Raw genomic sequence first — 25429 nt, forward strand, 5'->3', positions numbered from 1 at the left:
AGCCCACTCACCTGGGTCCCCTCTAACCCGACTGTCTGCAGAACCTGCCACTTGGAAAGTCAGTAACTGGCAACAAGAGGGGGGAAAGAAACATAAAAAAGGTCACGGGGCAGTGAGACAGGCCAAAAAGTACCCATAAATACTCTGCATTGCGGCCTCGACAGCCCCACTCGCTACGTGGGTCAAGTTTTACCTGGTTCACAGTTTACTTTCTTTCCATCAGGGGTGTCTTCAATTCCAGTACAGAAAGCCCCTTGCCATTCCTCCCATTCCCATCCTGACTTGAAGCCCCCAGCGCTCAAAACTAGGGTGTCTCTCTTTTTAGGTACACGTAGCAAGAGATTCGAATCATGACTGAACGGTTAGAAAAATATCTGGTCTCTAATTTTAAAAAATAGGATGTTTCACAGTATCAAAAGTGCTTGCTTGTTCTAAAAAGCAGCCCAAGGCCGCAAAGAGCTGAAGAGCCAGTTGGAGACGTGGTGCGCGGGTAATTTAGGAGTTAGGACCGCTGGGCTGCCGGGAGGGACCATAGAGTCTTGTGCCAGGGGCCACGGGCTGAGTTTGAAGAAGTGGCCTGGACGTGCTCCAATAAATATAAATAAATGTTCGCAGGGTCACAGTGCCCGGCATGGCCCAGGGATTCGCTCTGTGAAACCCTGACGGACTAAGGGAGAAGGGGGCCCGGAGGCCAGCGGGGCAGGTGCCTGGTTCAGAGTTCAAGTTGCTCCAGTCCAAGGGAAGTTGTACGGTCTGCCAGCCCCGCTCCCAGCCTCAGGGCCTGTCCGCCGGAGGCTAAGGCAGGTGTTTCGTCCTAGGAGAATAATAAATTAAAGGCCTTCCCCCTGGGGTGTTTGCATGGCACACCAATGCGTCCCAAGGCGGGCTGCAGGTTGTTTGGGAGCCAGACTGGGGAAGCAGTCTAGAGAGACCTTGTTCTCAGCTCGGCTAGGCCTCGCATCTCAAGCCTCGGAGAAGCGTCAAGAGTGGGGGAGGCGGGGATGCTTGTCCGCTCTCCTCTGTCCTCCTGACTTGGGGAGGCCCCAGAAACTTCCCGTGGAGGTCAGGGAGGAGAGCAGCTACTGCCCTGTCGGCCAGCAGTCCCAGCGACCGTTCAGAGGCCTGTGGGAGGGTGAGGGGCCTTTCTTGCAGGAACACCGGCTCGGTGAGCATCCTTCCTGGGCCCAGGTTCTGGGGCAGGCGAGGCTGTGGGCTCAAAGCAGGGCTATAGGCTTGTTCCCCGGGGCTCCCAGGTACTGAGAGGAGGAGGTGACGGCTGGCGTGGCCGCACTGTCCGGGGTCGAGTAGGTGCTGTAGAGACCGGTCACCTGCAGGTCTGGGAAGGACTGGTCACTGCCGCCGGAGACGGGGGTCAGGCCCGAGGCCCCCAGCTCACAGCCCAGTGGGGAGTCTCCGAAGGCGCCCAGTGTGTCCAGGCTGAAGCCCTCATCCTTGATCTCCTCCCAGAGGTTCCCTTTCAAAGACAAGAGCGTTCATGTCAAACGGACCCGAGTTCGAAGGCCGTCTTAGGGCTGGGGCAGAGACCACGTGTGGTGTTTAAAGTCACGCGTCACAGGACAGCATGGAGGAGCCAGCGTTCCCGGCCCTTCCCTCTCCACTGGGCGTCCTTGGGAACGTCACTACCATCTCAGAGCCTTGGGCTCCTCGGGAGGGAATGAGATGATCAGAGAACCCACCGCCTAGGATTGAGAGGCTGAAACTAGGCGATGAGTGGGAAACGCTCGGCCCTCGTTAGGTGGTACCATCATGGTCAAAGCCAGGGGACAAAACCATGATTTTCCCAGCACGTTTTAACTGCACGGTAATCCAGGCGGAGAAGCAGGGCAGTTCAAACATACCCATTTCACAGCTATAACTGACTAACTTGCTAACTAACTAACCTGATACCTCGTCCAGTTCCCTCACTAGACACGCAACTCCTTGAGGGCAGAGGATTTCTCGGCCGTTGGCTGGCACACAGTAGGCGCACCAGTGTTAGCGAACAGATGACTTATGAGCCTTCACTGAAGCCTGAACTCCCCTTGCTCATTCATTCATTCGTTCCCCGTGGATTGAGGATGACCATGTGGGTCAGAGTGTGACCTGGCACGAGGTTGGCACATGCAGGTTGAAGCAGTTCCTGGTTGAAAGTTTGGGGTCAGAGAGGCCCGGGTTGAAATCCCAGCTCTGCCACTTACTAGCCGGGCGACCTCAGGCCAGTGACTTCACTCCTCTTGGCCTCAGTTTCCTCATCGGCAGAATGGGAATATGAAATGGCAGTGGCCTCCCAGGACTGTTGCAGGATGGTGCCTCTGAAGTGCTTGGCACAAGGCCTGGTATACCGCAAGTGCTAACTAAATGCTTGCTGGAATTTGCTAGGATCAGGTGGTTGGGAAGTGTTTTCTGAAGGGACGTGCTGTGGGGTAAATGCAGACCGCCCTCCTTTCCCTTGCCCTCCCTGACCTTTCGGGCTGCCCCTCCCCCGGGCTGCCCCTCCCCCCTCTGTGCCCCTCCCCCACTTCCTCCAGCCTCACCCTGCAGAGCGAAGTCCATGATGCTGGGGTCCAGGGCGTCCACCTCGGTGTTCATGTCGGTGCTGATGTTGATGAAGTCCACAGGTGCCCTTCCCACGGTGGGTTGGGGGAGGGGGCTGGGGCTCAGGTGCTGCAGGGCATGCAGGGGTGGGGTCTGGGCCGGGGCAGGAGAGTCTGGGGTGAGATGTGCCTGGGGCTGGACCTGGTGGTGCAGGGGAACCGACTGCAGGGACAGGGTCATCAGTGGCTGGGGTGGGAGCTGGCAGACGGCCAGGCAGCTGTGGGCCATGGCCACCGTGGTGGCATGGGTCAGCACGGGGGCCTCAGGCTCCCCTGGCTTGCCAGGGCGTCGGCAGCTTTCTGGCCTGTCCGAGATCAGCTTGTCCAGCTCCTCTGCAGGCAAGTGGGAGAGGTCACTCATCAGAAGCCACCCTACAGTTTCTGGGCCCCAGCCCAGGCCTGGATTCAAATCCCAGTGATTTTAGCAAGCCTCCTGGACTCTCTAGGCCTCAGCCGCTTCATCTATGAGATGGCATCACGCACTGCGCACAGGGCTGTGAAAGTGCAATGAAATCACAGATTGCATAGGGACTTAGAGGAGCGGGAGGGGTCTCAGGTAACATGGGCTCCTCCCATGGGGACAGTGTTTTACAGGACAATTCCGTAACTCTAGGACTTCACTTAAACCTCATCACAGCCCTACGAGAGGGAGGTAAGGCAGAGATTACAAATCCCACGAGATTGGGACAAAATTTATTAACATACAAGGGGTCCTAGCCACTCCCTGCTGCTAAAGAGACATGAAGCGTTGCTGTGGATCGAAACTCGGATCCTCCTTAATGCTCTTGGATAGAACAAGACGCAAATTACTCTTGAATTCTTTTTGGTTGTTGGCTTGTATCTCATTGACTACAACACAGTTTTGAGACTGGATCACTAGGGTCCCAGGATCTATTTGGGTTGCACGCATTTTAGAAACGAGGACACTTGGAATTTAGAAGGTGAAATGGCCTGCCCTAGCCGTCACCCCAGATATGTGTCAGGATGGGCCCTAGATCTCGAACCAGACCCCGGAGCTCTCAGCTGAGGGCCTAGTGGATCCTGCTATGGTCTTTCTCCCCATCTTACTGAATTGTTCATTTCTGAGCTAGACTCCCATCCCCCTTGATACTCAAACCTCAAACACGATGACATTCACAGGGCCAGGCCAAATATTCCTAAGGCTGGGTGGCATTAGCCTCCCATGTCACTCTTTCCATTCATATGTCACTTGTATGTCCCCAGCTTCCATCTCTTAAGTAAAAAAAAAAAAGCGGGTACAATATTTTTTTTCTAATCTAAAAGTAATTCACGAACAGGGTAGAAGATTTGGAAAATAGAGAAACGTGAAGAATATAAAAATTTTCAGTGGTCTCTCCATTCACAGTAAAGATTTGGTATATTTCTTCGTGTGTGTGGGGGGGGGGGGGGGGGGCACCCGGGCCTCACCGGGGTTGGCCATGCTCCGGTGGATGGCAGCCAGGTCCTTCCTCTTCCACTTGTGCATCTCCTCCTCCATCTTGTCGATGCGGGCCAGGTTCAAGGCCCACAGGCAGCCCTTCCGCGAGGAGCCGCTCATCTTATTCTCCACCTTCTCAAAGCACTTGTTCAGGGACAGGTTGTGTCGCACTGAGTTCTTCCAGCCGTCGGGAGCCGTCTGTGGGGAGAAGTGGGCCCGTGGGAGACCCCTTCAGGGACGCCCCTCTGAATCCTCTCTCTCCTTGGGGATCTCAGACTCAGGGCTAGAGGGGCAGGGGGACGATGTCAGTGTCCAATGCTCAACCTCGAGTCAGGAAGACAAGAGAGAGCAGGGGGGCAAAGTGGCAAACGGGAGGGTCCATGCCCTGATGGTACATGGGTCAGCTGCACTTTAGCTCTGGGCAGTGGTTAAGACATGAGGACAAGGCCCAGGGCTGCCAGATCTCCCGCTCTTTCTCTCCCACTCAGGAAGCAAGCAAGATGATGCTAATATGTGGATAACTGGTCGAGTGCATTAAATGCTGATCATTTTTATAAATGCTCATACTTTATTGTTAGGTAACCAGATATTGCAATGCACCTCATACCCTATTCATTTTATTCTCTCTCTCTCTCTCTCTTACTAATGGTCAACCAGGTGCCAGGAGCTGCCAGTGCCTTTACATGCAGATCCTTACTAACCTTGCCGGCTGGGTATCATTCTCCCTGTCTTACAGAGGGGGAAACTGAGGCACGGAGGGTGAAACTGAGGCTCAGAGAGGCAAAGGTTCTCACCAAGTCTGTGTTTAGCATCATTATGTTTTACTGAATCTGTGCTGAATAACTAGGTTGGCCCTCTACCCTTTGCCCCTTGGGATGCCTGGTGAACTCCTCTTCATCCGTCAGAACCCAACTCAAATGCCCCCTTCTCTTTCTGGATTTCTTGGCCCATGTCTGTGTGAGTGCACATTGCAGGTGTCTATGGACATAACTAGGGGACTAAAAGTGTGGTCCCGTTTGGCCCGGGGCCAATCCTGGGTTCTAGCAGTGCCAGGGAGAGGCCAGAGCTACTCCAACATCCCTACCCTGGCTGGGCCCCTCACCTTGAAGTAGGGGAAGTGCTCCTTCATGAAGCTGTAGATCTCGCTCACAGGCAGGCTGCCTGTCTTGCTGTTCTTCAGGGCCATGGCGATCAGACAGCTGGAGGCAAAATGTGGGGCAGGCCAGGCATGAAGTCGTCTCAGGCTGACAGCCTAAGCCTCCTCTGCCAGGAAGCTGGCCCTGCTTAATCCTACTGGTACCAGTCCCTACACATAGTGTTAGCTCTTGATACCTTTTCCTGGCCCTATGTCTTTCCCACCCGCTGACCTTGACCCTGAGCTCAGCCATTGGTACCGATTTGAGAAACCTTGTCTTTTCTTCCTCCTTTCTATCCATTTCCCATAACTAATGGGCCTTTAGACTTTCACTAGGCTGCTTACCCCCCTCCCCAAAATCTTGTGAGGTACATAATACTATTATTTGATGACTTTTTACATCAGAGGGAACTGAAGCTCAGAGAGGCCAAGCCACTTCCCCAAGACCACACAGCTTGTGAGTGACAGAGTGGAGTGCTGGGCTCTGTGTCTGGGGTGGGTTCTCAACCCTGGGGGTTGACTGACCACATGACGGTCCTTCCTACGAACGGGTCCCACCTGGGGGTCCCCCACTCCCCGAAACCTCCCCCTTGGAAGCCTGGGCCACCACACCCAGCTGTCTGAGGTGCCCTCAAGGCAGCCCTCACCCCTCTCCTCCCTGAGGTCCCCACAGCCCCAGCCCCCCTGGACCTCACCTGTATGAATAGATGGGCTTGGGGTAGTGTTTGGGGTGCAGTTCCTGAGATGAATGCACAGCCATGCGGGGCTGGGGGTAGGGAGGCCGTGCCCCAAACGGGGAACCATACAGGCCCACAGGAGCGCACTTCCCACGGGTGGGGACGGGGAAGAGTGGCAGAGAGAGAGACGGTGAGAGAGAGCATCAGTCACTCACGATGACCCCGCCCCACCCCACCTCAGAGAGCCAGATGCAGGGTTCACAACCCCAGCAGACCATCTTGTCTCCGCCCACCGCAGGGTTTTCGGGGGAGCCGAATGGACAACCCCATGACATGGTGAAGCATGTTATTCTCATGTTCCATGTAGGTAAACTGAGGCTCAGAACAGTCCCTCGCCAGTCCAAGTGAGGAGTGTCTACCTCTGAGTCCAGGGCCCCTCCAAGCCCCCGGTACCTGCTGGACGCCCGGGGGTAGCGGGAACTGTGGTTGGGAGGTGGGAGAGTACAGCTGTGGCGGGTCCTGCAGGCTGGATGCGGGCTGGCCCCCCACAGGGAACTGGTTCATTTGCTGGGGCCGGGAGAGAAGGAGACAGAGGGTCAAGGCGGACTCCAGCCCTGTCGGACACCCCCCTCCCTCCTTGACCCCTGTGGTGGCACTTACGCTGGCTCCTTGGTTGGTCAGGTGACCCAGACCCAGCATGCCTTGGGGGGCCATGCCAGCTGGGCCATGGAGCAGGGCACCTGTGGCGGCTCCCACGTGCAGGTCAGCTGCCCTGGCCAAGGCACCTGGATGAAGGAAGCACAGAGATGCCCAGGCTGGGGGAATGGTGGCTGCGGGCAGGGACAGCCCAGTCCCTGGGCACCTGCAGAGAGTGGAGCCATCCCCCACCCTTGGGGCCCGGCATATAGTAGGTACTTGACAAATTACTCCTGGGTATAGTGGGGGAGAGTGGGTTCCTACCAGCTGCCAGCCCCTATCTGCTCTTCTGCCAAGCGTTAGCTCAGGGATAGCAGATGTGCCCCCTTCTCCTGTGCTGGGCCTGTGACAGACATCGCATCTATCAGATTCTCACTGCACCAGCCTGACTTTAGGTAGCCACCTCCAATCCAGCAAAGCTGATGTACAAGGTGGTCCTGCCTTGGGGCCTTCAGCTCTCCTCTGAGTTCTGGAGGCCACCTGGGCTCATCCTTTGTGCTTTGGTCTGTCTGCCTTGTCCTTCTGTCTGACCAGATCCTTAGCTCCCTGAGAGCCAGGACCTTATTTTATGTGACTCAGTGCTCCAAACACCTGGCATAGTGACAGGCACGCAGGAGGTGTGCAGTGATGGAAGGGGCTTTCTTATTTCACAGTTTACATCTACGGAACATCTACTGTGTGCAAGGTACTTTCTGCATCGAGTCCTCACAACACCCTATGAGGGCAGTTTTATTATCTTTTCATTGCAGATGAGGAAGGAGGTTCAGAGGGGAAGGCACCCACCCAAGGTCACACAGCTGTCCCTTGGGTTCTAGATCAGGGATTGACAAACTATTGGCCACTAGGCCAAATTGGCCCACAGCATTTTTTTTTTAATTAATTTACTTATTTCTGGCTGTGTTGGGTCTTCGTTGCTGCGCATGGGCTTTCTCTAGCTGTGGCGAGCGGGGACTACTCTTCGTTGTGGTGCACGGGCTTCTCATTGTGGTGGCTTCTCTTGTTGCGGAGCATGGGCTCTAGGCACACGGACTTCAGTAGTTGTGGCACGCAGGCTCAGTAGTTGTGGCTCATGGGCTCTAGAGCACAGGCTCAATAGTTGTGGCGCATGGGCTTAGTTGCTCCGCGGCATGGGGGATCTTCCTGGACCAGGGCTCGAACCAGTGTCCCTTGCATTGGCAGGCGGCTTCTTAACCACTGCGCCACCAGGGAAGCCCCACAGCATGTTTTTTTATATAAAGTTTTATTGGCACACTACACCCATTCACTTACATATTGTGTATGGCTGGTTTTGCACATCAGTGACAAAATTGGAAAGTTTCAACAGAGACCATCTGGGTTACAGGGTCTAAAATATTTACTGGCCCTTTATAGAAAGTTTGCTGACCCCTGCTACTTGGCCAAGAACAATTTGTCCAATGAAAGACATACTCCTGGGGACTTCCCTGGCAGTCCAGTGGTTAGGACTGTGCCTCCACTGCAGGGGGAGTGGGTTCGATCCCTGGTCGGGGAACTAAGATTCCCACATGCCACACGCAGCACAGAGAAAGGAAGGAAGGAAGGAAAGGAAGAAAGAAAGAAAGACTGACTCCTAGGCATTAATTTTTCAACTACGGGTACTTTTAATGTACTGTGGTGATTTTTTTTTTTCTGGCTTAAAATTACCACGGCATATTTATTTTTAAATACCAAAAGCCTCTCTCTGGTCCATTTTTTGAGTTTCTTTTGATCACTGACAGGCATTCAATTCAGATGTAACCACTTGGTCTGCTGGAGAGAAAATTACACTTATCTAAAAATCTGATTCCATTAATTTTAGCACAGAAATACAGAAGTCTGTGAGAACAATATATTCCTGCTTGTAGCATCTGTGTTTTATTTTAAGAATATAGCTTTATAAAATATAGGAACTTGAGAACCACTCATAAGAGGACAGAAGCAAACCCAGTGTTTGTGTACAGTTAATCCTCCGTCTTGGGGAAGGAAGGCTGCCTAGTGCATGCACTGCAGTGATTGTTTTTGTTGACTGTTTTTCTTTGACACTTTCTGTGTCTCTAAACATTTAATCCACTTGCTTTGACTGCAACTAGCTGCCATTTACTGAGCACCTACTGTGTGCCAGGTCCTGAGCTCAGCACTTTCTTGGAAGAAGTCGAAGTACTTAAAAAAAAATCTTTTTTATAATCATTTTTTTAAATTGCAGCGTAGGGACGTCCCTGGTGGCACAGTGGATAAGACTCTGCGCTCCCAATGCAGGGGGCCCATGTTCGATCCCTGGTCAGGGAACTAGATCCCACATGCATGCCGCAACTAAGAGCTCACGGGCCACAACTAAGGAGCCCGCCTGCCACCACTAAGACCCAGTGCAACCAAAAAAAAAAATTGCAGCGTAGTTAATTTACAACGTTGTGTTACTTTCAGGTGTACAGCAAAGCGATTCATATCTATATGTCCTTTTTCATATTCTTTTCCCTTATAGGTTATACAAAATATTGAGTATAGATCCCTGTGCTATACAGTAGGTCCTTGTTGTTTATTTTATATATAATCAATGATAGTGTGTATATGTTAATCCCAAACTCCTAATTTATCTCTCCTCCCCCTCAAAGTACTTCTTTACTTTTTAGAGGTAAATGAAATAAACTTTTGTAAAGCGTCAGACAGCAAATACTTTAGGTTCTGCCAGCCATGTCATCTGCCTTCTTTGTTTTTTAATAACCCTTGAAAAATGTAAAAGCAATCTTAACACAAAGGCCACAGGCCACAGGCTGCACTTGGTTCCGGAGACCGTTGTTTGCTGACTGCTCTAGGTGTTCAAGATGGACAGGGGTAAGGGAAGGTCTGTCTTTATTTGTTGCTGAAAACTTAGCTCACACAGCGCCTGGCACACAGTGATGACTATGAACAAACCACATCCCCCTGGGGAAGGTAGAGTTAGTCCCATTTTACAGAGGAAGAAACAGAGGCCCAGAGAGAGAGAGGGTGACCTGGCCACGGCCACACAGTGGTGGATGGCAGTGCTGGGCATCGCCCCTCCCCCGCCACCCCACCCCGCCCCCGCGCCTACCTGGGTGCGCGTGTGGCGCACTGGGGCCACCCAGGTCCACACGGCCACTCGTCACCTGCTGCAGCCTCGGCACGTCCACGGCCGTGAGCCACGACAGTGATTGCAGGTCCCCAGGAAGGTCATCATTGCTGGTGGCGGCCAGGAGCCTGCGGGGAGGGGCAGGAGCTCGGGCAGGGGCGGGGAGCTCAGGCCAGCTCTCGGGGCGCTCGCCTACCTCTGGAATCACCCCCTTTAGCCTCTCACCTCCCCCAAGCCACCCTAATCCTCCAATCTACCCACTCCCAGAGATCCCCCTTTGGCAGCCAGATCGCACACCCTCAAATCTTCCCTTCCTTTATTCACTTAACACGTCTTACTCAGTCCCTACCCCCAAGTAATAAGCACTAATGTCTGTTGAGCACTTACTATGTGCCAGGTACTGAATCACGTCCTTCACAGGTATTAACCCACGGAACACCCCAGTCACCTGATGAGGCAGGTGCTACTATTATTCTCATTTCACAGATGGGGAAACTGAGGCTCAGGGCACTGAGTCACTTGCCCAAGGCCACACAGAACAGGAAGGGGTGGGCCTGGGAGCCCAGCCTGAACTGTTCACCGTAACCCCAGGCAGCCCCTGGAGGTTCCAGTTAGGACCCACACCCACCAACCCTCAACTGATTCACAAGCAAAAGCATAGCTTTCTATGGAAAGAAAAAGTCTGCCCATCGAGGACAGCAGGCAGGTACCCCAATTTGGGGTAACCATGGCTCCCCGGTGCCCTTGAAGTCATGCTCGCCCCACAGCTCCAGGGCCCTGGGCCTCACAGCAGCATCCTGCCCGTGTTATAATGTGGCTGCAAACCGGCCAGGAGCCCACGCCACACCCAGCACACCTGCGGCCCCGCAGGCCAGGCGCCTTCTGGTCTGTTGCCCAGAGGCCCATCGTCCAAATTCTAAACTCCAGGTTTCAAAACTAGGTGTCCTGGGGCCTCAGAGAGAGAGAGAGAGGGACGCAGCCTGTGGTTTTCTCTTGCACGTGACCGTGGACCCAGCTGGGGCATCAGCCTCCACCCGCTCCTGCCATCTGCGTGGCTGCCTCAGGCCTGTGTTCTCTCTCCTTCCCTCACTCTGTCTCTCTTCCCCCCTCCTTCCCATCTCTCCTGCTCTCTCTTTCCTTGTGTTTTAGGGCCACAATTAGCGTTGCCATGGCACCCGCTGCTCGGTTGTAGCCGGGCCTGGGCCCTCAGCCCACCAAGCTGGCATCAGGTGACCACCCGGCTGCCCCGGTGATTGGCTGCCTCGTAGGAAAACAGGGCCTGGAAACGATTTGAAAACTCGGCTGGTCCGTGTCCGTAGCAGCAGTTGGCCCGGCTGCTGTCCCCTGGCGGCCCATTGTGTGACAAACGACTGTTGCCCCCATGGCACGTGGCTCCCATTGTACTGGGGTCTCCCTGCAATTGTTTTTACAGCCCCCCCGGCTGCCGCCCATTTGACCCACTCATAACTCATCTGGACAAGTGACAGCCACAGGCCAGGCCTGGGCGATGCCATCTGTCCCATCAGGCCCGTGGAGACCATGGGGTGAGGCTGAGGGGCAGGGCTTGACGTGCCGCCCGCTGTAGCTGTCGGGGGAGCCTGGCCAGCCCCCACCCAGGCTCCTCCTCACCCCACGGCCAGCCGACCTCCCAGCATCTGGTGGTACGAGCTCCACTCCCGCTCAGTAACCTGCTGTGGCTCCCCAGTGCCCTTGCTGCTCTACCTGGCTCTGGGGCCTCAGGGAGGAGTGGAAATGAGGCCCTGGTGGCAGGTTTCTCAAGAGGGGGCCCATCAGAGCCCCCCGAATGGTGGGGGACTTGTAAACACACCAGGTTCCTGGGTATCACCATGGAGCAGGATCTCTGGCGGCAGGGTGAATCTGTTAGATTATGTGTTGGTTAAGAGCTTGGACTCTAGGCTCTAATCCTGATCTTCACTTACCTGTGTGCCCTTGGGCCACTGACTTAACCTCTCTGAGCCTCAGTTTTTGTTTTTGTTTTTTTTAAATAATGTATATTTATTAGTACAGAAGTAATATGCCACAATAACTAATGATTGTGAAAGCTGTGAACTACATAAAAACAATTATTAAGAATTTATAAATAACTATAAGTTTAATGCACAAGGAAATAGGTGGAGTATTAATACAAAGACTGAGAGACAGTGTTAATTGGGTAACCTTAGAAAGACCTTATATCCTTTTTTTTTCTTTTCTCTCATATCACTTTTTTTTTTCACACACACGCACTGTATTTTATTTTTACAAGAGATAAACTGACACCAAGCATTGTAAATGGATGACCACAGAGCCTCAGTTTTTGATCTGTAAAGTGGGGCTAAAATAATAGTTCCTATCACATAGGGTATGCTGAGGATTAAACATATAGTTGCATGAAAAGACTTGGAACCATGTCTGACTTTGCTGTCATTAATATCAATATTAATGTTAATGATAATATTAGCCAAGTCCTCAGGGGACTGGAAATATATCAAAGCTTTGGGCTCTGGGGTCACACAGACCTGCCCCTGCTGCAGCTACCACTAGCGGCTTCCACTTACTGAGCACTTCTTGTATGCCAGATGCTGGGCTGCATGATGTGCCCATTTTACAGATGGAGAAACTGAGGCCCCGAGCTCACAAATGCTCTGAGCTTATTTCCCCCAGAGTGAGAATCACATAATGTAACTGCTTAGCACACAGCTGCACGTGTGGTAGGGGCTGAGTTAATGGTGCTCTTCTGATCGTTCTTTTCTTTTCTTCCTGCTGTTTGTAAGCCCTGTTGGGCCTCCCCTTCCCTCATAGCAGCAGCCCCAACACCCCATGGCCCCACCTCCATGCTAGGAAAGCCCTTTTGGCTCTTCCTCCCCCACCCAAACTGTGCCTATCCCTGGAGGCTCACTTCAAACTCTGTCTTCTGGCCTCTTAATGCCAGTCTCCTCAGACATCACCTGACCCCACCCCTCATTTTACCCATGGGGAAACTGAGGCCAAGAGAAAGGAGGCAGTTTGCTTCCAATGTCATACTCCAGGAAACGACCAGGGCAGGGGCTCCCCATGTGGCCCTTCCTAGCCCAGGAGTACCTTCTCCTCTGGGAAGTCTTTGCCACCCAGACCCCAAGCTCAGGGACCCCCTCTGCATCCTGACTGCTCCCTGGGCCAGTGAGTCCTGCCTTGCCATCCCTCTGCCCACATCCTGCCCCTTGGCTCGCTGAGGGCTGGCCCTGAGCCCCCCCATCACCCTGTAGCCCAGGACACAGTGGCACTACTTAAATGCCTGCTTGGCCAGTTGAAACAGGCTGACCCCAGGCCACCAACCCAGAGAACTGCTTGACAGTGACTGTCACATCCAGCTGTCCTTGACTGTCACTTTTAGCTGCCCTCTGCCCCCTTGAGTCCTTGAGACAGCCTCAGGACAGGGATAGGGAACAGACAGCCCCACTTTACAGATGGGGAAACTGAGGCCAGACTGGTGAAAGCAAAATTGTGACCAGGACTCGAATTCGGGTCTATCTGCTGACATCTTGGGCTGTACCTGCAGCACCACAGGCAGAGAACCTGATATTCTCTCAGGCAGATGCCCCACCCTGAGTCCTGGGCTCTCAGCTGGGGCTGTGTGAATGACCATCACCCAGGGGCTGGTTCAAATGCAGAGCCCAAGGTCCATCCCAGACCCTGGAATCCCACCCTGGGGCTGTGGGGTCTGGGAAGCTGTGTTTTAGTGCCTCCCTAAGCTCGGGGGGGAGGGCAGCCCTGAGGGGGTGTGGCAGGGGCTTCGGCACAGCTCAGGCTCTGGTTGGATGGATCTGGGTTCAAGTCCTTATGACCCCCCCCCCCATCTGTGAGACCTCAAACAAGTTACTTCCGGCCCCTGAGCCTCCATTTTCTCATCTGGAAAATGGGAGAGGAACAGACCACATCTCCCTGGGTTGTTGCAGGGATCAGATGAGCCAGTGTGTGTTCAACTTTTGGCACAGGCCTGGCCCCCGTTCTCCCTTCTTGGGGGTTTGCTGCTCATTCTGGGGGTGGGCAGCCAGGTCCTGTTCCCCCGCTGCCTCAGGCATCCCAGGGTGGTCTGGTCCCCCCTCCAGTTCAGGCTAGAATGCCTGCTTCCATGTGTCTGGCCCAGCTGGCCCTGCTGGTCTCCTGAGATGGCTGTGGATGCCCCAGAGCTCTGTGATGGAGTCTGCGGGCCCCCAAGCCTGGCTTATGTCCTGCTGCCCCCTAGGCTCACCTCGCATCCAGGCACCTCTTCACTGTGTGTCACAGGAACCAGGAGGTGATGCTCTAGGGCCTAAATGGGAGTGTCCCGTACCCACTGCCGGGCCTGGGGCCTTGACCATCTCTGTCTCCTCTCCCACCCTCCTCTGCCCTTGCAAAGAGGCACAAAGCTCCCTGTCCACGGTGGCATGTAAAGGTCCCCCAAACCTCTCCCTTACCAATGCCTAGAATCCCCTCATCAAGGTGTCCCCGTGTGCCCCATTCCTGCCCTCTCCTAGCGCTTCATTTTAAGTGGCATAAACCATGGGATCCTTGGCAGTTGTGACAAGAGAAAGACTCCTTGGTTCAGGAGCCACCATGGCTTCTGAGCCATAGCCCTTGGAAAGGCACTTAATCCCTAGCCTCAGTTTTCCCACCTATAAAATGGGCACAAATGATAATATGAGCTGTAATATCTTATACCCTGCCTGAGACCGGCTTGCTGGTGTGGAGGCCAAGTGGCTTGTGAACCATCCTGTCATCTGCGAGGGTTTGGGATTATTCCCTGGAGTGTGTGTGTGTGTGTGTGTGTGTGTGTGTGTGTGTGAGAGAGAGAGAGAGAGACAGAGACAGAGACACCCTGTGTCAGTCTCCTGAGTGGGTTTCTCATCTGCTGGAAAATGATGGGATATTCGCAATGCAAAGGAAGAGGCAAACCTAGCCCCATCGCCCTGGGATCTCCCAAGACCTGTCCTACTCACTCTCTGCATCTCTGGGTGAGGAGGAGAGCCAGCCCCAGGTCACCATGTCGCTGATGCCTCCCCACCCAGGGTCACCTCCAGAGGAAGCTACAAGGAGAACGAAACCATGAAACTTCAGAGACACAGCTCCTTGCATCTGCTCCCTCTGCTCTCCCCACCGCGCCCCCGCTCCTATCTCACCCCTGTCCCTCTGTTCTGACTCTCTCCCACTCTTTCCTTGCTGGTATCTCTGTGTTTGTCTCTGTGTATGTCTCTCTGTCTCTCTCTCTCTGTCATTGTGTCAATGGTGCCCTGTGATGAAGTCCTGGCCCCACTTGTCCTGCCTGGTGACATCAGACCTGCTTCCAAACCTTCCTGAGCCTCGGTTTCCTCCTCTGCAGAGTGGGGTAACAATGACAGAGGCAAAGCGCTCACAAGAGGCTTCCATCCTCTTCTCCTGTCCCATCTCTCTCTGATGCGGCATCCAGGGCCCCCAGATCTCTTGCAGACCCGTCTCCGTCCCACACACTCATTCACCCATCATTCCTGTGTCCCCAGTGTCAGCACTATTTGAAGACACTGAGCCAGGCTTTCAGGGGATGGAAGCAGTTAACCCATGCTCCCGCGCCCAGGTAATTCCCACACGCCCAGTGCTGGGGAGCCATGGCCCCCGCCACACCCTTCTGCCAGCTCAGGTGACCCCATGCTCTGACACGGGTGTAGTGTGTGACGGGCCCTGGGCCCCAGGGTACCAAATGTTCCCACCTCCTCCAGCACCCTCCATTGTGCCTGCGTATCTTCTCTTCTTTCACAAAGGATGCCTTCCCTTCTCCTTCTCTGGACCTGTCATCATCCCCTCACTTGAGCCCCCATTTCTCTGAGCTCCAGGGGGCCACAAGCCTCCACCTTCTGAAACTGGCTGATGTCCCCAGGGAGGACAGGGGCTGCACTCCCAGATCTTGGGGGGCCCCAGGTCTGGCAAAGAGGAGGCCGGGACAGGGGCCAAGTTCGCTGCTGGGTGCTGATGCTAAAGCAGGACCCTTGCACCCTGGCAGGGGCCACACACTCAGAGCCCATCACAGGGCCGGGCATACAGTGGGTGCTTAATAATTGCTCAAAGATTGGACAAGTGAGCAAACAGATCCGGCTGTCTAGATGTCCCACCCCCACTGCCCCCGGGGCCCAGGCGGGGGTGAAAGACTCAGTGTAATTTTATTTAATTTTATAGTTAAATAAAATTGAATCTTATTACAGCTTGTGGACACAGGTTGGGCTGAGTGAGCCCCTGGGGTGCACCTTGTCCCTAATGGAAGTGACTGATCTCACGTCATCCTCACGAGAGCCTGATCAGGGAGGTATGTTACCATTACTACCTTCCCATTTGCCAGGTAGGGACCCTGAGGCCCAGGAGAAACAGGCCTGTCTAGGGTCCCCCAGCCAGAGCCTGAGTTGATTACAGCCCCACCGTCCTCTCTCCCTGCCCTACAAGGAACAGTTGAAGAAATGTGCTCTGTGAGTTCTAGAAAATCCAGGCACTGTGCTGCCTGACGGGAGCCACAGGTGGTTATTTAAATTTAAACTCACTAAAATTAAATAAAATGATAGATGCAGTTTCTTCGTCATGCCAGTCACATTTCGAGTGCTTGGTGCCCACACGTGGCCAGTGGCTTCCACAGTGGACCGGGCAAATGTGGAACATTCCCATCATCGCAAAGCATCCTACTAGGCGGCAGCCTTCTGGAACATTCTTCAAACTGGATGGAACAATCTGTGGTGTTTCTACCTTGCCTTAAGACAACTGGACGTTTGATTTGGATTTGGACATTTAAGGAGCTGATTTCATGGAAGTTTGAGTTTTATTAGATGTGGGTATAAAAGGGTCCTCCACCCCACCCACCCATCAGTGAGGAAGTTATGGGGAAGGGCTCTGTAAAAACTGGAGCTGCATAGAAGGCAACTCATGAAGTAGTGAGCTCTCCATCCTGGGAGCTTGCAAGTAGGAGCCAAGGGATGGCCTGTCAGGCCCCTGCTGGATGAAAGATGAGCCTTAAGCAACCTCCAAGGTTCCTTTTGATACAAAGACCCTGTAACTCAGGGGAGCAGCCTGCAGCTAAACCCCTGGTTGCATTTCCAAAGTTCTAACGTCTTGGGCGAAAGCCCCTTTCGCTCTCCAGGCCTCCGTTTCCCCCTCTATAAAGCATTACTGGCAGAGTAGAAGTTCCCGCAGGGTCCCACTGGTCCTAGGGCTCTAGGAAGGCAGAGTAGCACCCCAAGGTTAGGAGCGGGTGTGAACCCCAAGAGAGGTGGGCCCGGGCCTGACCTCTTCCTGGCTGTATGACCATCACCTGCCCTGGGCCTCAGTTTCCCTGCATATAAAATGGGAAGAATAATAATAATAGCACCTACCCTAAGGGGGCTGTTGAGAACACATTAAGAGTTCATTTAAGCATCATATCAGATGAAGCATCTGATTTCAGTTTAACCTGAAAAAGCAGGTTCAACGATTACCTCAAGGGTTCCAAAGGGGACCCCTGGTCATGCATCCTTCGCAAACCAAGTGGAGGATTTGTCACCAGCAGGGGCTCCTCATTAGTGAATAGAAAGCTTTGGGGGCAAAAAGAAAAGAAAAAGACCTAGGTAGCACTCCAGAGTCCCCTTCTGAATAAAAGGGTTCACTCGCAGCTCCCCGCCCATACAGGAGGCACTTCATTTCAAAGCTCGGACACACACACACACAGACACACACACACAGACACAGACACACACACACACACACACACAGACACACACACAGACAAACACAGACACACACACACACACACACACCCTAGAGGGCATCATCATCCCCTTTCACAGATAGGAAAGGTGAGGCCAAGCCAGGTGAACTCGCCTCAGCAGCCTCTTGGCAGTGGCCCCAGGTACTAGCCTCAGCACCTCCAGCCTGACCCTCCCCAGGCCTCAGTTTCCCCATCTGGAACACAAGGGGGTTGAACCCCTTCCATCTCCATGGGGCGGCCACTGGGACACACCACCTGCGTGGGGTGGAAGACTGTAGAGGTGGGCAGCCCACCTCTGCCGGGAAGTGAAATGCTGAAGGGTACAGTCCCATTCTGAGGGGGTTGCGGCATGGAGGGTCTGAGAGGTGGCAGACCCTGGTTAGGAGCCAGGTGGTACCCCGGGAAAGTCGACATCAGAGTAATAACCCTTTCTTGTCAGTGCAATAATGGGGCTGCCATTTCTCAAGTGCTTCCTCCATGCTTATCACTTTACCTGTGTTTCCTGTAATGAGTTTTGCTCTAAAGGTTCTGGGCTTATCAGAAGGCCCAGGCCTGCCCTCCGTAATGCTACATTCTGAGCCCATCTCAGCTAGAAAGCCTGGGCCCTGGCTCCCGTGTTTCTCATTTTTGCAGCATTTCAGTGTAGTTGGTTACGAGTGTAGGCTCTGGGGTCCACCAGGCCTGGCTTTGAATCCCACTCAGTCACTTAGTAGTTGTGAGATTTGTCTGCAGTCATCTGCTTCTCTGAGCCTCAGTTTGCTCATCTGTAAAATGGGAGGGCTAACGCCTGCACACATCTCATTGGTGGCTGTAAGGACTGAATGAGATAGTTCAGGTAGGGCGCCCAGCCCATCAATGTGTATTGCGTGCTAGTGGTTCAGATTAGTGTCAACATCCTCCGAAGAGTATGGATTCAGCGTAAAGTGGGCTCCATGGGGAGGTCAACGTGCAGAGTACCCGACACTCAGGAAGCACCAGCTTCATTCCACAAATTTTTTCTGAACTCCTACCTGCCAGGCCCTGTTCTGGCAGACAGACACAGTTCCCTCTCTCCAAGGAGAGAACTTTCTAATTGACCTAGGGATTCAAAGAAGGGGGAGTCTGCCCCGTGGCATGCCCACCTTCCTGCCAGCCCTCTTAGGTCTGCATCTCCCTCGTCTCCTGACGGCCTGTGGGATGGCTATTTGTCATGCCCATTTCGTAGATGGGATGGCTGAGGCCCAGAGAGAGGAAGGGATACCCCTCAGCCACACAGCATGTCAGCAAAGGAGCTGGGACTTAAACCACCCACCCTGGAGCCTCTTCACTCGATGTTCTGCCAGTATGGCTGAAACAAATCAAGACGTAAGCAGGAAGGGCAAACCATTATCACGTTATTTTTAGAAGGATCAGGCTGCAGGGTGCCTCCATGGTGATGGGGCTACTGGTCAGGGGACTCTGTGGTAGCCTTGGGCAAAGTGAGATACAACTGGAGTCCATGGCTGCCATTCTGCACTGGCCAGGGGACCAAGCTGATAACATTAATTAACAATATCCTTAATTGATCAGCCGTGTTAGCTAATCCCATGGAGGGATGGAAGATGAGCCGGGAGAGTAGGGCACTGGATGGGGTGAGCCCAGGGGGGGCCTGGATTCCAGTCCTGGCTCCACTCCTAATGGGGGTCCTTGTGCAAGTGACTCAATGCCTTCGAACCTCAGTTTTCTCAGGTGTAGAATAGAGGTGATCAAAGGGCCTGGCCTGCTTCCTGGTTCAGGGTGGGTAAATCACTGCAGGACGTGGTACAGTATGTGGCTCGAGTGCTAGGCAAGTGTTTGTGGAATGGATGGATTTCATACCCAGAATTCAGAGCAACCTTTCAAAAGGGACATTAGAACTAGAACTTGTCACTGTCCTTAAAATCCATCGGGGTAGTAAGAGTCGAGCTCCTTGCCATGATCTGGTCCTTGGCCATTTCCTTCCTTCTCCCCTTTCCTCTAGCAAACCTGTCCATCTTTCAGTTCCCCAAACATTCTATGTTCTCTTTGCACATGCTGTTCCCTCTGTCCGGAATGCTGTTCCATGCACTCATTCACAGCTGGCTCTTTCTCATGTTTCTGGCCATAGCCTAAAATTTCCCTCCTCTGAGAGGTCCTCCCTGGTCACCCCCACCCCTGGTGGTCTTTCCTGTGTTGTGTCTGCAGAACATTTAGCATTTTGCCATGAGGTATATTCATTTATACATGTTTCTAGTCTTTCCACTCTAGGAGGGCAAGGATGGAGAGGCTCTCTATTTTGTTCAGCACCCACCAAAGGGCCAGGCACCCTGTGGGCATTTATTCCATACGTGCTGGAGTAGGAAAGGGAAGAGGGATCCCCCCCCCCAGTCCAGCCCAGTTCAGCTCCAACACATCTTGTGTTCCCCAATCTCTATCCATTTCCTGCCCAGCTTAGACACCACCTCCCCCAGGAAGCCCTCCGAGACCAGTCCAACATCTCCCAGTGTTTCCATCCACGGGAATGACTAGTGCCATTAGTATCTACCCATGGCATAGATTCCTGAGATCACTCATTAATTTTAACTCTCTTGTCTACTCCTGCCTTCTCAGGGCAGAGCCCACATTTAACCCTTTATTTCCTATCTTGGAAATTCTCAGAGTTGAGACAGCAATTGTGCAGTGGAAGGAACACCTGTTTGGGGTTCGAGTCCTATCTCAACCCCTTTGTAGCTGTGTGACCTTGGGCAAGTCACTTCACATCTCTGTGCCTCAGTTTTCCCATCTGTAAAATGGAATAAGAATTCCCACCACAAAGGGAGATTGTGAGGATAAGATCAGATAACCTGTAAGAAGGGGCACCAGGCAGGTACTCAAACCACATTTCTTTCTTTTTTCCTCTGACCTTTCATGGCTCCTAGGAGGGGTTTGCCAAGAAAATACTGTCTCTGTGGGAGTGGGGTGTCAGATCAGCATCCCTGCAGTACAGAGAGGCACGTCCGCTATGATTATAACCAGAAGGTTTTACCTGCCTTCTGGAGATATGGTCAGTAAGAAATTGTTACATCGTTAGCAACTGTTCTTGTTTACAATCCAACCTTTACACAAAAGGGATTAAACATTTCACGGAGCTGTTTATTTAGCGAACGTATCATTTGTAATATCTTTCCTAACCGTTTACAGGAAAAAGAAAATCTAATGCCATTTTAGCAAGCTTAGAAATTCCCAACTGGGCCAAGAGTGAGCGCAATGTGACATGATTGGATTAGGAATTTGGAAAAGAGACTCTTTCCTTTTTAGAACTTGGCTCAGGACTTGGTGTGCGTGGGCATGCTGTGTGCGTGTTTCTAGGGGTGGAAACACAAGACCCCAAAGGAGGACTGCACCCCACGAAGGCTACCCCTCTTTCCTTGTCCGAGGGTGGGCTAAGGAGCTATTCTGGCCACCCTGAACACCCTGAAGGGTGCAGGGTTGTAAAGATGCTCAGATGGTCACTGCTCCTGCCATATGGAGCCCCTCACCCACGGAGATTACAACCTATGGGTGGAGCCACTCTGGAATGGGGGTAAACCGTCCCCCACAGTCAATGCAGTGGGAGGCTTAAGAGGAAAGGCAGGTGGTGTCCGCCCGCCCTGGTCCACGGGACAGGACTTTGTCATCACTTGAGAGTGAAACTTCCCTGAGTTTCCGTGGATGTGCTATTTCTCATGTGATATTTATCCATCCATCTCTCCATCCGGTGCATATTTATGAAGTATCTACTGTGTGCCTGGCACTGTGGTTCACTGATGAGAAAACCACTGTCCAGAGAGGGAAAGGGTTTTGCCCAAAGTCACCTCCTTTATTAGAGGAGGGACTGAGGGTTTGGGGAATAAACACCCGGCACAAGGCTCTGTAATGATAACCACTGAGCCGCACGGCCCTGGGAGAAGCTGAAGTTCCGAGGAGCTAGCAGCCTGCCTCCTTTTGCAGCTCTGGGCCTCAGTTTTCCAATCTGTAAAAGGAGGTTGTTAGATCTGACCTCTAAAATAAGGAGTTAGCACACAGTAAGTGCTTAATAACTCTCATTATTTCCTAGTGCCCCTAAGAGTGGATTCCCTCCTAGTTTAGAGCCAAGGGGAAAGCAGCGAACCCACGTTGAGCACGAGCTGTTGTTAGCGGGATGCTGCTGCCCATTTGCTGTCTAGGCCGGGCCACTGACTCTCGACAGCTCCCTGGGGACAGGGCAGCTGCCTCCAGCTGCTACGCCCCCCACCCTCCCTGCACACAGCCATTGAGGCTTAACGGCCAAACTCAGCCCCTGGGGATGGAGGGGCAGGCAGCTGCATGGAGGGCTGCAAGGGGGCTGGAACCAGGCTGCACTAGCAGCCTGAGTGGTCCTCAGAGTCATTCTCTGGAGATGTGGGAGGGGGAATGAGAAGCCCATAAACTTCTCCTGGGCTATTATTCAGGGAGAAAAATGGGAGTGGTTGGAAGGGGTGGGGGAGTCTCTGTATAATCATAAAATCTCCCCTCCATGAGAAAGCACTCTACCCCAGGCCTGGCTGAACACCATTTCTAGATGGAAGCACAGGATCCTCCCAGTGACCCACAAATTGGGCTCTTTCATTGCTCCATTTCCCAGATGAAGAAACTGAGGCACAGAGAGGGGCAGTGACTTGTCCAGGGTCACACAGCTGTGAGGTGGTGGAGAAACTTGCTCTGTTCCAACCCCATGCGCTCTTCACCAGTGGGGCATGGGGGGGGGGCGGTGGTCATGGTACCCTCTGGGTGGGACAGCCTAGGGTTCGAGTCCCCACTGTCCCCGTAACTACCTGCATCATCTTGTAATGTCACTTAATCTGACTGAGCCTTGATTTCCTCATCTGCCAAATGGGCACAAGAGTGCTACTCTCATAGGGTGGTTGTGGCACAGGGCAGGCAGGTACTAAAGGGTTAAGAAACCACCAGCTATTATTATTGTTGTTGTTGTTATTTTGTTATTCTGCCTTCTGTTTATGCTGTTTAACATAAGAAAACAGCCCTGAATCCAAGTGGAAAGGAACAGCTGGACCCCCAGGATTTTTCCAAGATCATATAGTTGGCAAGTGATAGAGTTAAATTGTTATTTAATCTTTCTAACAAGTCTATGCAGTAGGTACTATTTCTGTCCCCATTTCATGGATGAGGAAACTGAGGCTCAGAGGTCCACACAACCAGAGAAGCTGGGATTCTAACTGACTCCAGAGCCAAGCTCCTAACCCTTAGGCTGTCCCCAGCCCACTTGCCGTAATTTAAACCCTTTCAGCGCAGAAAGGAAGCCCATAGGTCTTTGGTTGTGCGACCTTGGGAAAACCATTTCACTTTTCTGAGCCTCAGTTTCCTCACCTGTACAATGGGGGCTCATCTGAGCAGCCTCCCAAGCTGGGCATACAGTAGGTGCCCACACACTGCTGTGTGCCTGGCCCACATCTGGGGTCCCAGCCCCGCCCACAGCAGTCTCTCCGCAAATATTTGTTTGAATGTGTGGCCTCATTCGGGCCTCAGAAGGCAGCCTTCAGGCTCACAGCCTTCGGGAAGCAGCCACCCGCTAATTGGGGGCTTCGGTCTTCGCCAAAGGCACCGCTGGTGAGTTGCAATGGCTCCGGGAGGTCAGACAGCCGCTGGGGAAACAGGGCTGAGCTGACGTGACAGCCTGCTCTTCCCAGGCCAGCCCCTGTCCTGTCCCCACTCCACAATCTGGGCTGTGCCCCCTCTACCCATGGACACGGTACTTGCCTTGTGGGTGGGGCACTGGGAACCAGGGCAGCCCTTCAGTGGCTCAAGGGAGAGAGGCTGCGATACTTCCTTTTTCTCCTCCTCCCTCCCTTTGCTGGTGACCTTGGACAAGCCCTTTCTCCTTTCTTGGGGGGCATTTCCTGGAGCCCTGTTAAGACCACTGGAGGAGAAGCAATAACTGCTGTTGTCCTCTTAACATCTACCCAGTTGCCCAGCCTCTCACCCAGGAGGGAACAAAAAACTGCAGGCTTTCAGTGGTCCCATTGCCCCACGCCACAAGTCACACACCCTCAGAGAGACCACCTTCGAAACCAAAATCTTCTAGCTCTCCTGCAAAATCACAGAATTTAATGTAACCATAGTTCTTGGTCAATTTCAGAAACCGTAACCAGCACATAAACACTTTAAACAATTCAAAAAGATATCATTTGTTATTGTTGAAGCCCTCACCTGTATTCCTGTGGAGAGGGGTGGTGATTTTGCCCTGAGTTTCGAATAATTCCTGACATCATGGATGAGATGTCACTTTCTATCATCTCCTTGGGGAAAAGACAAGCAGAAAACAAAGCTCCCATCAGCAACGATGTGGACAGGGCAGAAAACTCAGTTTTCCCACAGTTCAGAAGGATGGAGCTCAAACAACTAACAGAACACTTTAAAAAAAAAATTGTAAAGCAATTGTATTCCAATAAAGATAAATGAAAAAAAAGTACTAGAGGATTCCTGGGTGTCACAGGTCACTTTCCCAGGGCAATTCTACAGGGCTTTAGAAGCAAATGAAGAGAATGGAATGAAATTCTAGGTTCTTTCAAATTAATGGGGGAAGGGCAGAGGAAGCCTCTAGAATCCAAATGTCAAGTCTTGGATAATGTGGACTTGCAAAATAGGAATCAGAAAAACCTGATTCCCTTCCAAGCCTAGTGTTTTCAACCACGGCTCGGCTTGACCACTTTGGAAAAAATAAACAAAAAAGGACAGTTTGATGTGTCATGTATGTTTCTCTGGGGGAGCCAAATTCCCACTTGCAAAGGGAATAATCTCCGCAGGGCTCCCGCCCTGGAAATGCCTTCAAAAATGCCACATGCCCTTGCTGGAAACCCAACCCGACTCCCCACTCCACCTCCTCAGCCCCCGCTGCACACAAACTTAACCTTGAAAAGAAATCTTCCCTAAGTTTCTCAAACTCTGAGGCTGAAACGAACACAGAAACCCGCTAGACTCTCAGATCCGCCCCCAACGTCATCAAGGACCCCTGGAAAGGAGAAAAAGGGGGCAAAGAGAGGCAGCCCCCCGCTACCCCTGCCCCGGGTCTCCCCCCAGGAAACGCAATGCAGGGCACTGCCCGGGAGGAGGGAGCAAAGCCAACCCTGCAAGGCGGTACCTGGAGCCGATCCTCGCTGGGCCGCCGCCGCAGGCGCTCCTGGGGCGGGATGGGGTTTCTGAGGGGGACTCCCTCGCGCTCGCCCCTCGCGTTCTGCAATTTGGCCGCCGTCGCAGCTCGAACCGTTTTTAAATTTCCCTCTCTGGAGCTGTCCAGCTCAGAGCATGCGCAGTAGCTGTGCGGGGGGCTTTTCCCCAAGGGTCAGTTACAGGGCAGGGTCAAGGGGATTGCAACGGGCGTTTCCCACCAGCAGCGAGCCTTGCACGCCCCGTGGCTCCGGGTGGGGTATGGTGCAGGGGTAGGGACACCCCTCTTCAAACTTTGCCAGCAGTGGCCCCAGCTGCACTCCTGCGAGCATGCGTTGAGGAGCAGTGGGAGGGTGATTTAGGCCAAAAGAATTAAGTTGCAAAAGGATGCTGGGTGCATTAAAATTTGCAATCCGTCACTGCCCAGGGGAAAAGGAGGTGGGTGGTGTGGAGATCTGTTGCAGCCCCCTCTCTTCCCCAAAGGGGGGACGGGCCAGGAGGCCGAGTCGGGGCGCCAGGTAGACGCGGATTCGGGCCACCTGTCTCTTTAAGAAAGTTGCGCCCGCGCGGATAGGCGCGGCGCGTAGCCGGAGGGAGCCCTCGGAGCCGGGAGCGCTCGCGCCGGGTGCCTCCACCTGCTGGGACCGCTGGGGGTTGGGAGGGGGGAGTGGGCCGGGCGCGGCGGCCGGGCGCGGGGCGTTTCGGGTCTGCGCGCCGCGCCCCCCTGTCCCGCGTGGAGGGTGAGTCGGCCCGGAGCGAGCGCGGCTGGGCCAGCGGCTGTGGTAGAGGCTGCGATGCTCGGGGTCCCGCGCGGCCAGCGGAGCGCAGCCGAGCCGTTGGGAGCCGCGGCCCGCCGGTGCGCCCGCGCTCCCGCCTTCCCCGCCGCCCGGCCCGCGCCGCCGGCTGCCCCGCCCCGCGCCCGCCGCGGGAAAGGTGGCGCGGACCGCGGGCGGCGG

General features: G+C 53.6%; 2 protein-coding genes across 8 annotated transcripts in view; one reads left to right on the forward strand and one right to left on the reverse strand.

Moving 5' to 3' along the window:
* MYO1H (myosin IH) overlaps positions 1–25429 on the forward strand; it is a 143650-nt gene that overhangs the window by 3422 nt on the left and 114799 nt on the right. The window lies entirely within an intron of this gene.
* FOXN4 (forkhead box N4) lies at positions 425–23602 on the reverse strand. Its single transcript, XM_067701438.1, has 9 exons — positions 23517–23602; positions 9605–9750; positions 6505–6629; positions 6298–6411; positions 5863–5990; positions 5135–5231; positions 4023–4230; positions 2535–2927; positions 425–1474 (listed from the first exon to the last, which is right to left on the reverse strand). Exons 1-9 carry the CDS (start codon positions 23600–23602, stop codon positions 1215–1217), a joined length of 1557 nt encoding a protein of 518 aa, XP_067557539.1. The 3' UTR covers positions 425–1214.

This window comes from Pseudorca crassidens, chromosome 12 (genome assembly GCF_039906515.1).
Source record: "Pseudorca crassidens isolate mPseCra1 chromosome 12, mPseCra1.hap1, whole genome shotgun sequence".
NCBI classification, from domain to species: domain Eukaryota; kingdom Metazoa; phylum Chordata; class Mammalia; order Artiodactyla; family Delphinidae; genus Pseudorca; species Pseudorca crassidens.

Coding starts and splice junctions, on each gene's coding strand:
- FOXN4 (XM_067701438.1), bottom strand. CDS start 23,602: ATGATAGAAAGTGACATCTCATCCATGATGTCAGGAATTATTCGAAAC. Junction 6,412..6,504: donor TGACCAACCAAGGAGCCAGC/GTAAGTGCCACC, acceptor TCCCGGCCCCAG/CAAATGAACCAGTTCCCTGT. Junction 2,928..4,022: donor CCGGAGCATGGCCAACCCCG/GTGAGGCCCGGG, acceptor ACTTGCCTGCAG/AGGAGCTGGACAAGCTGATC.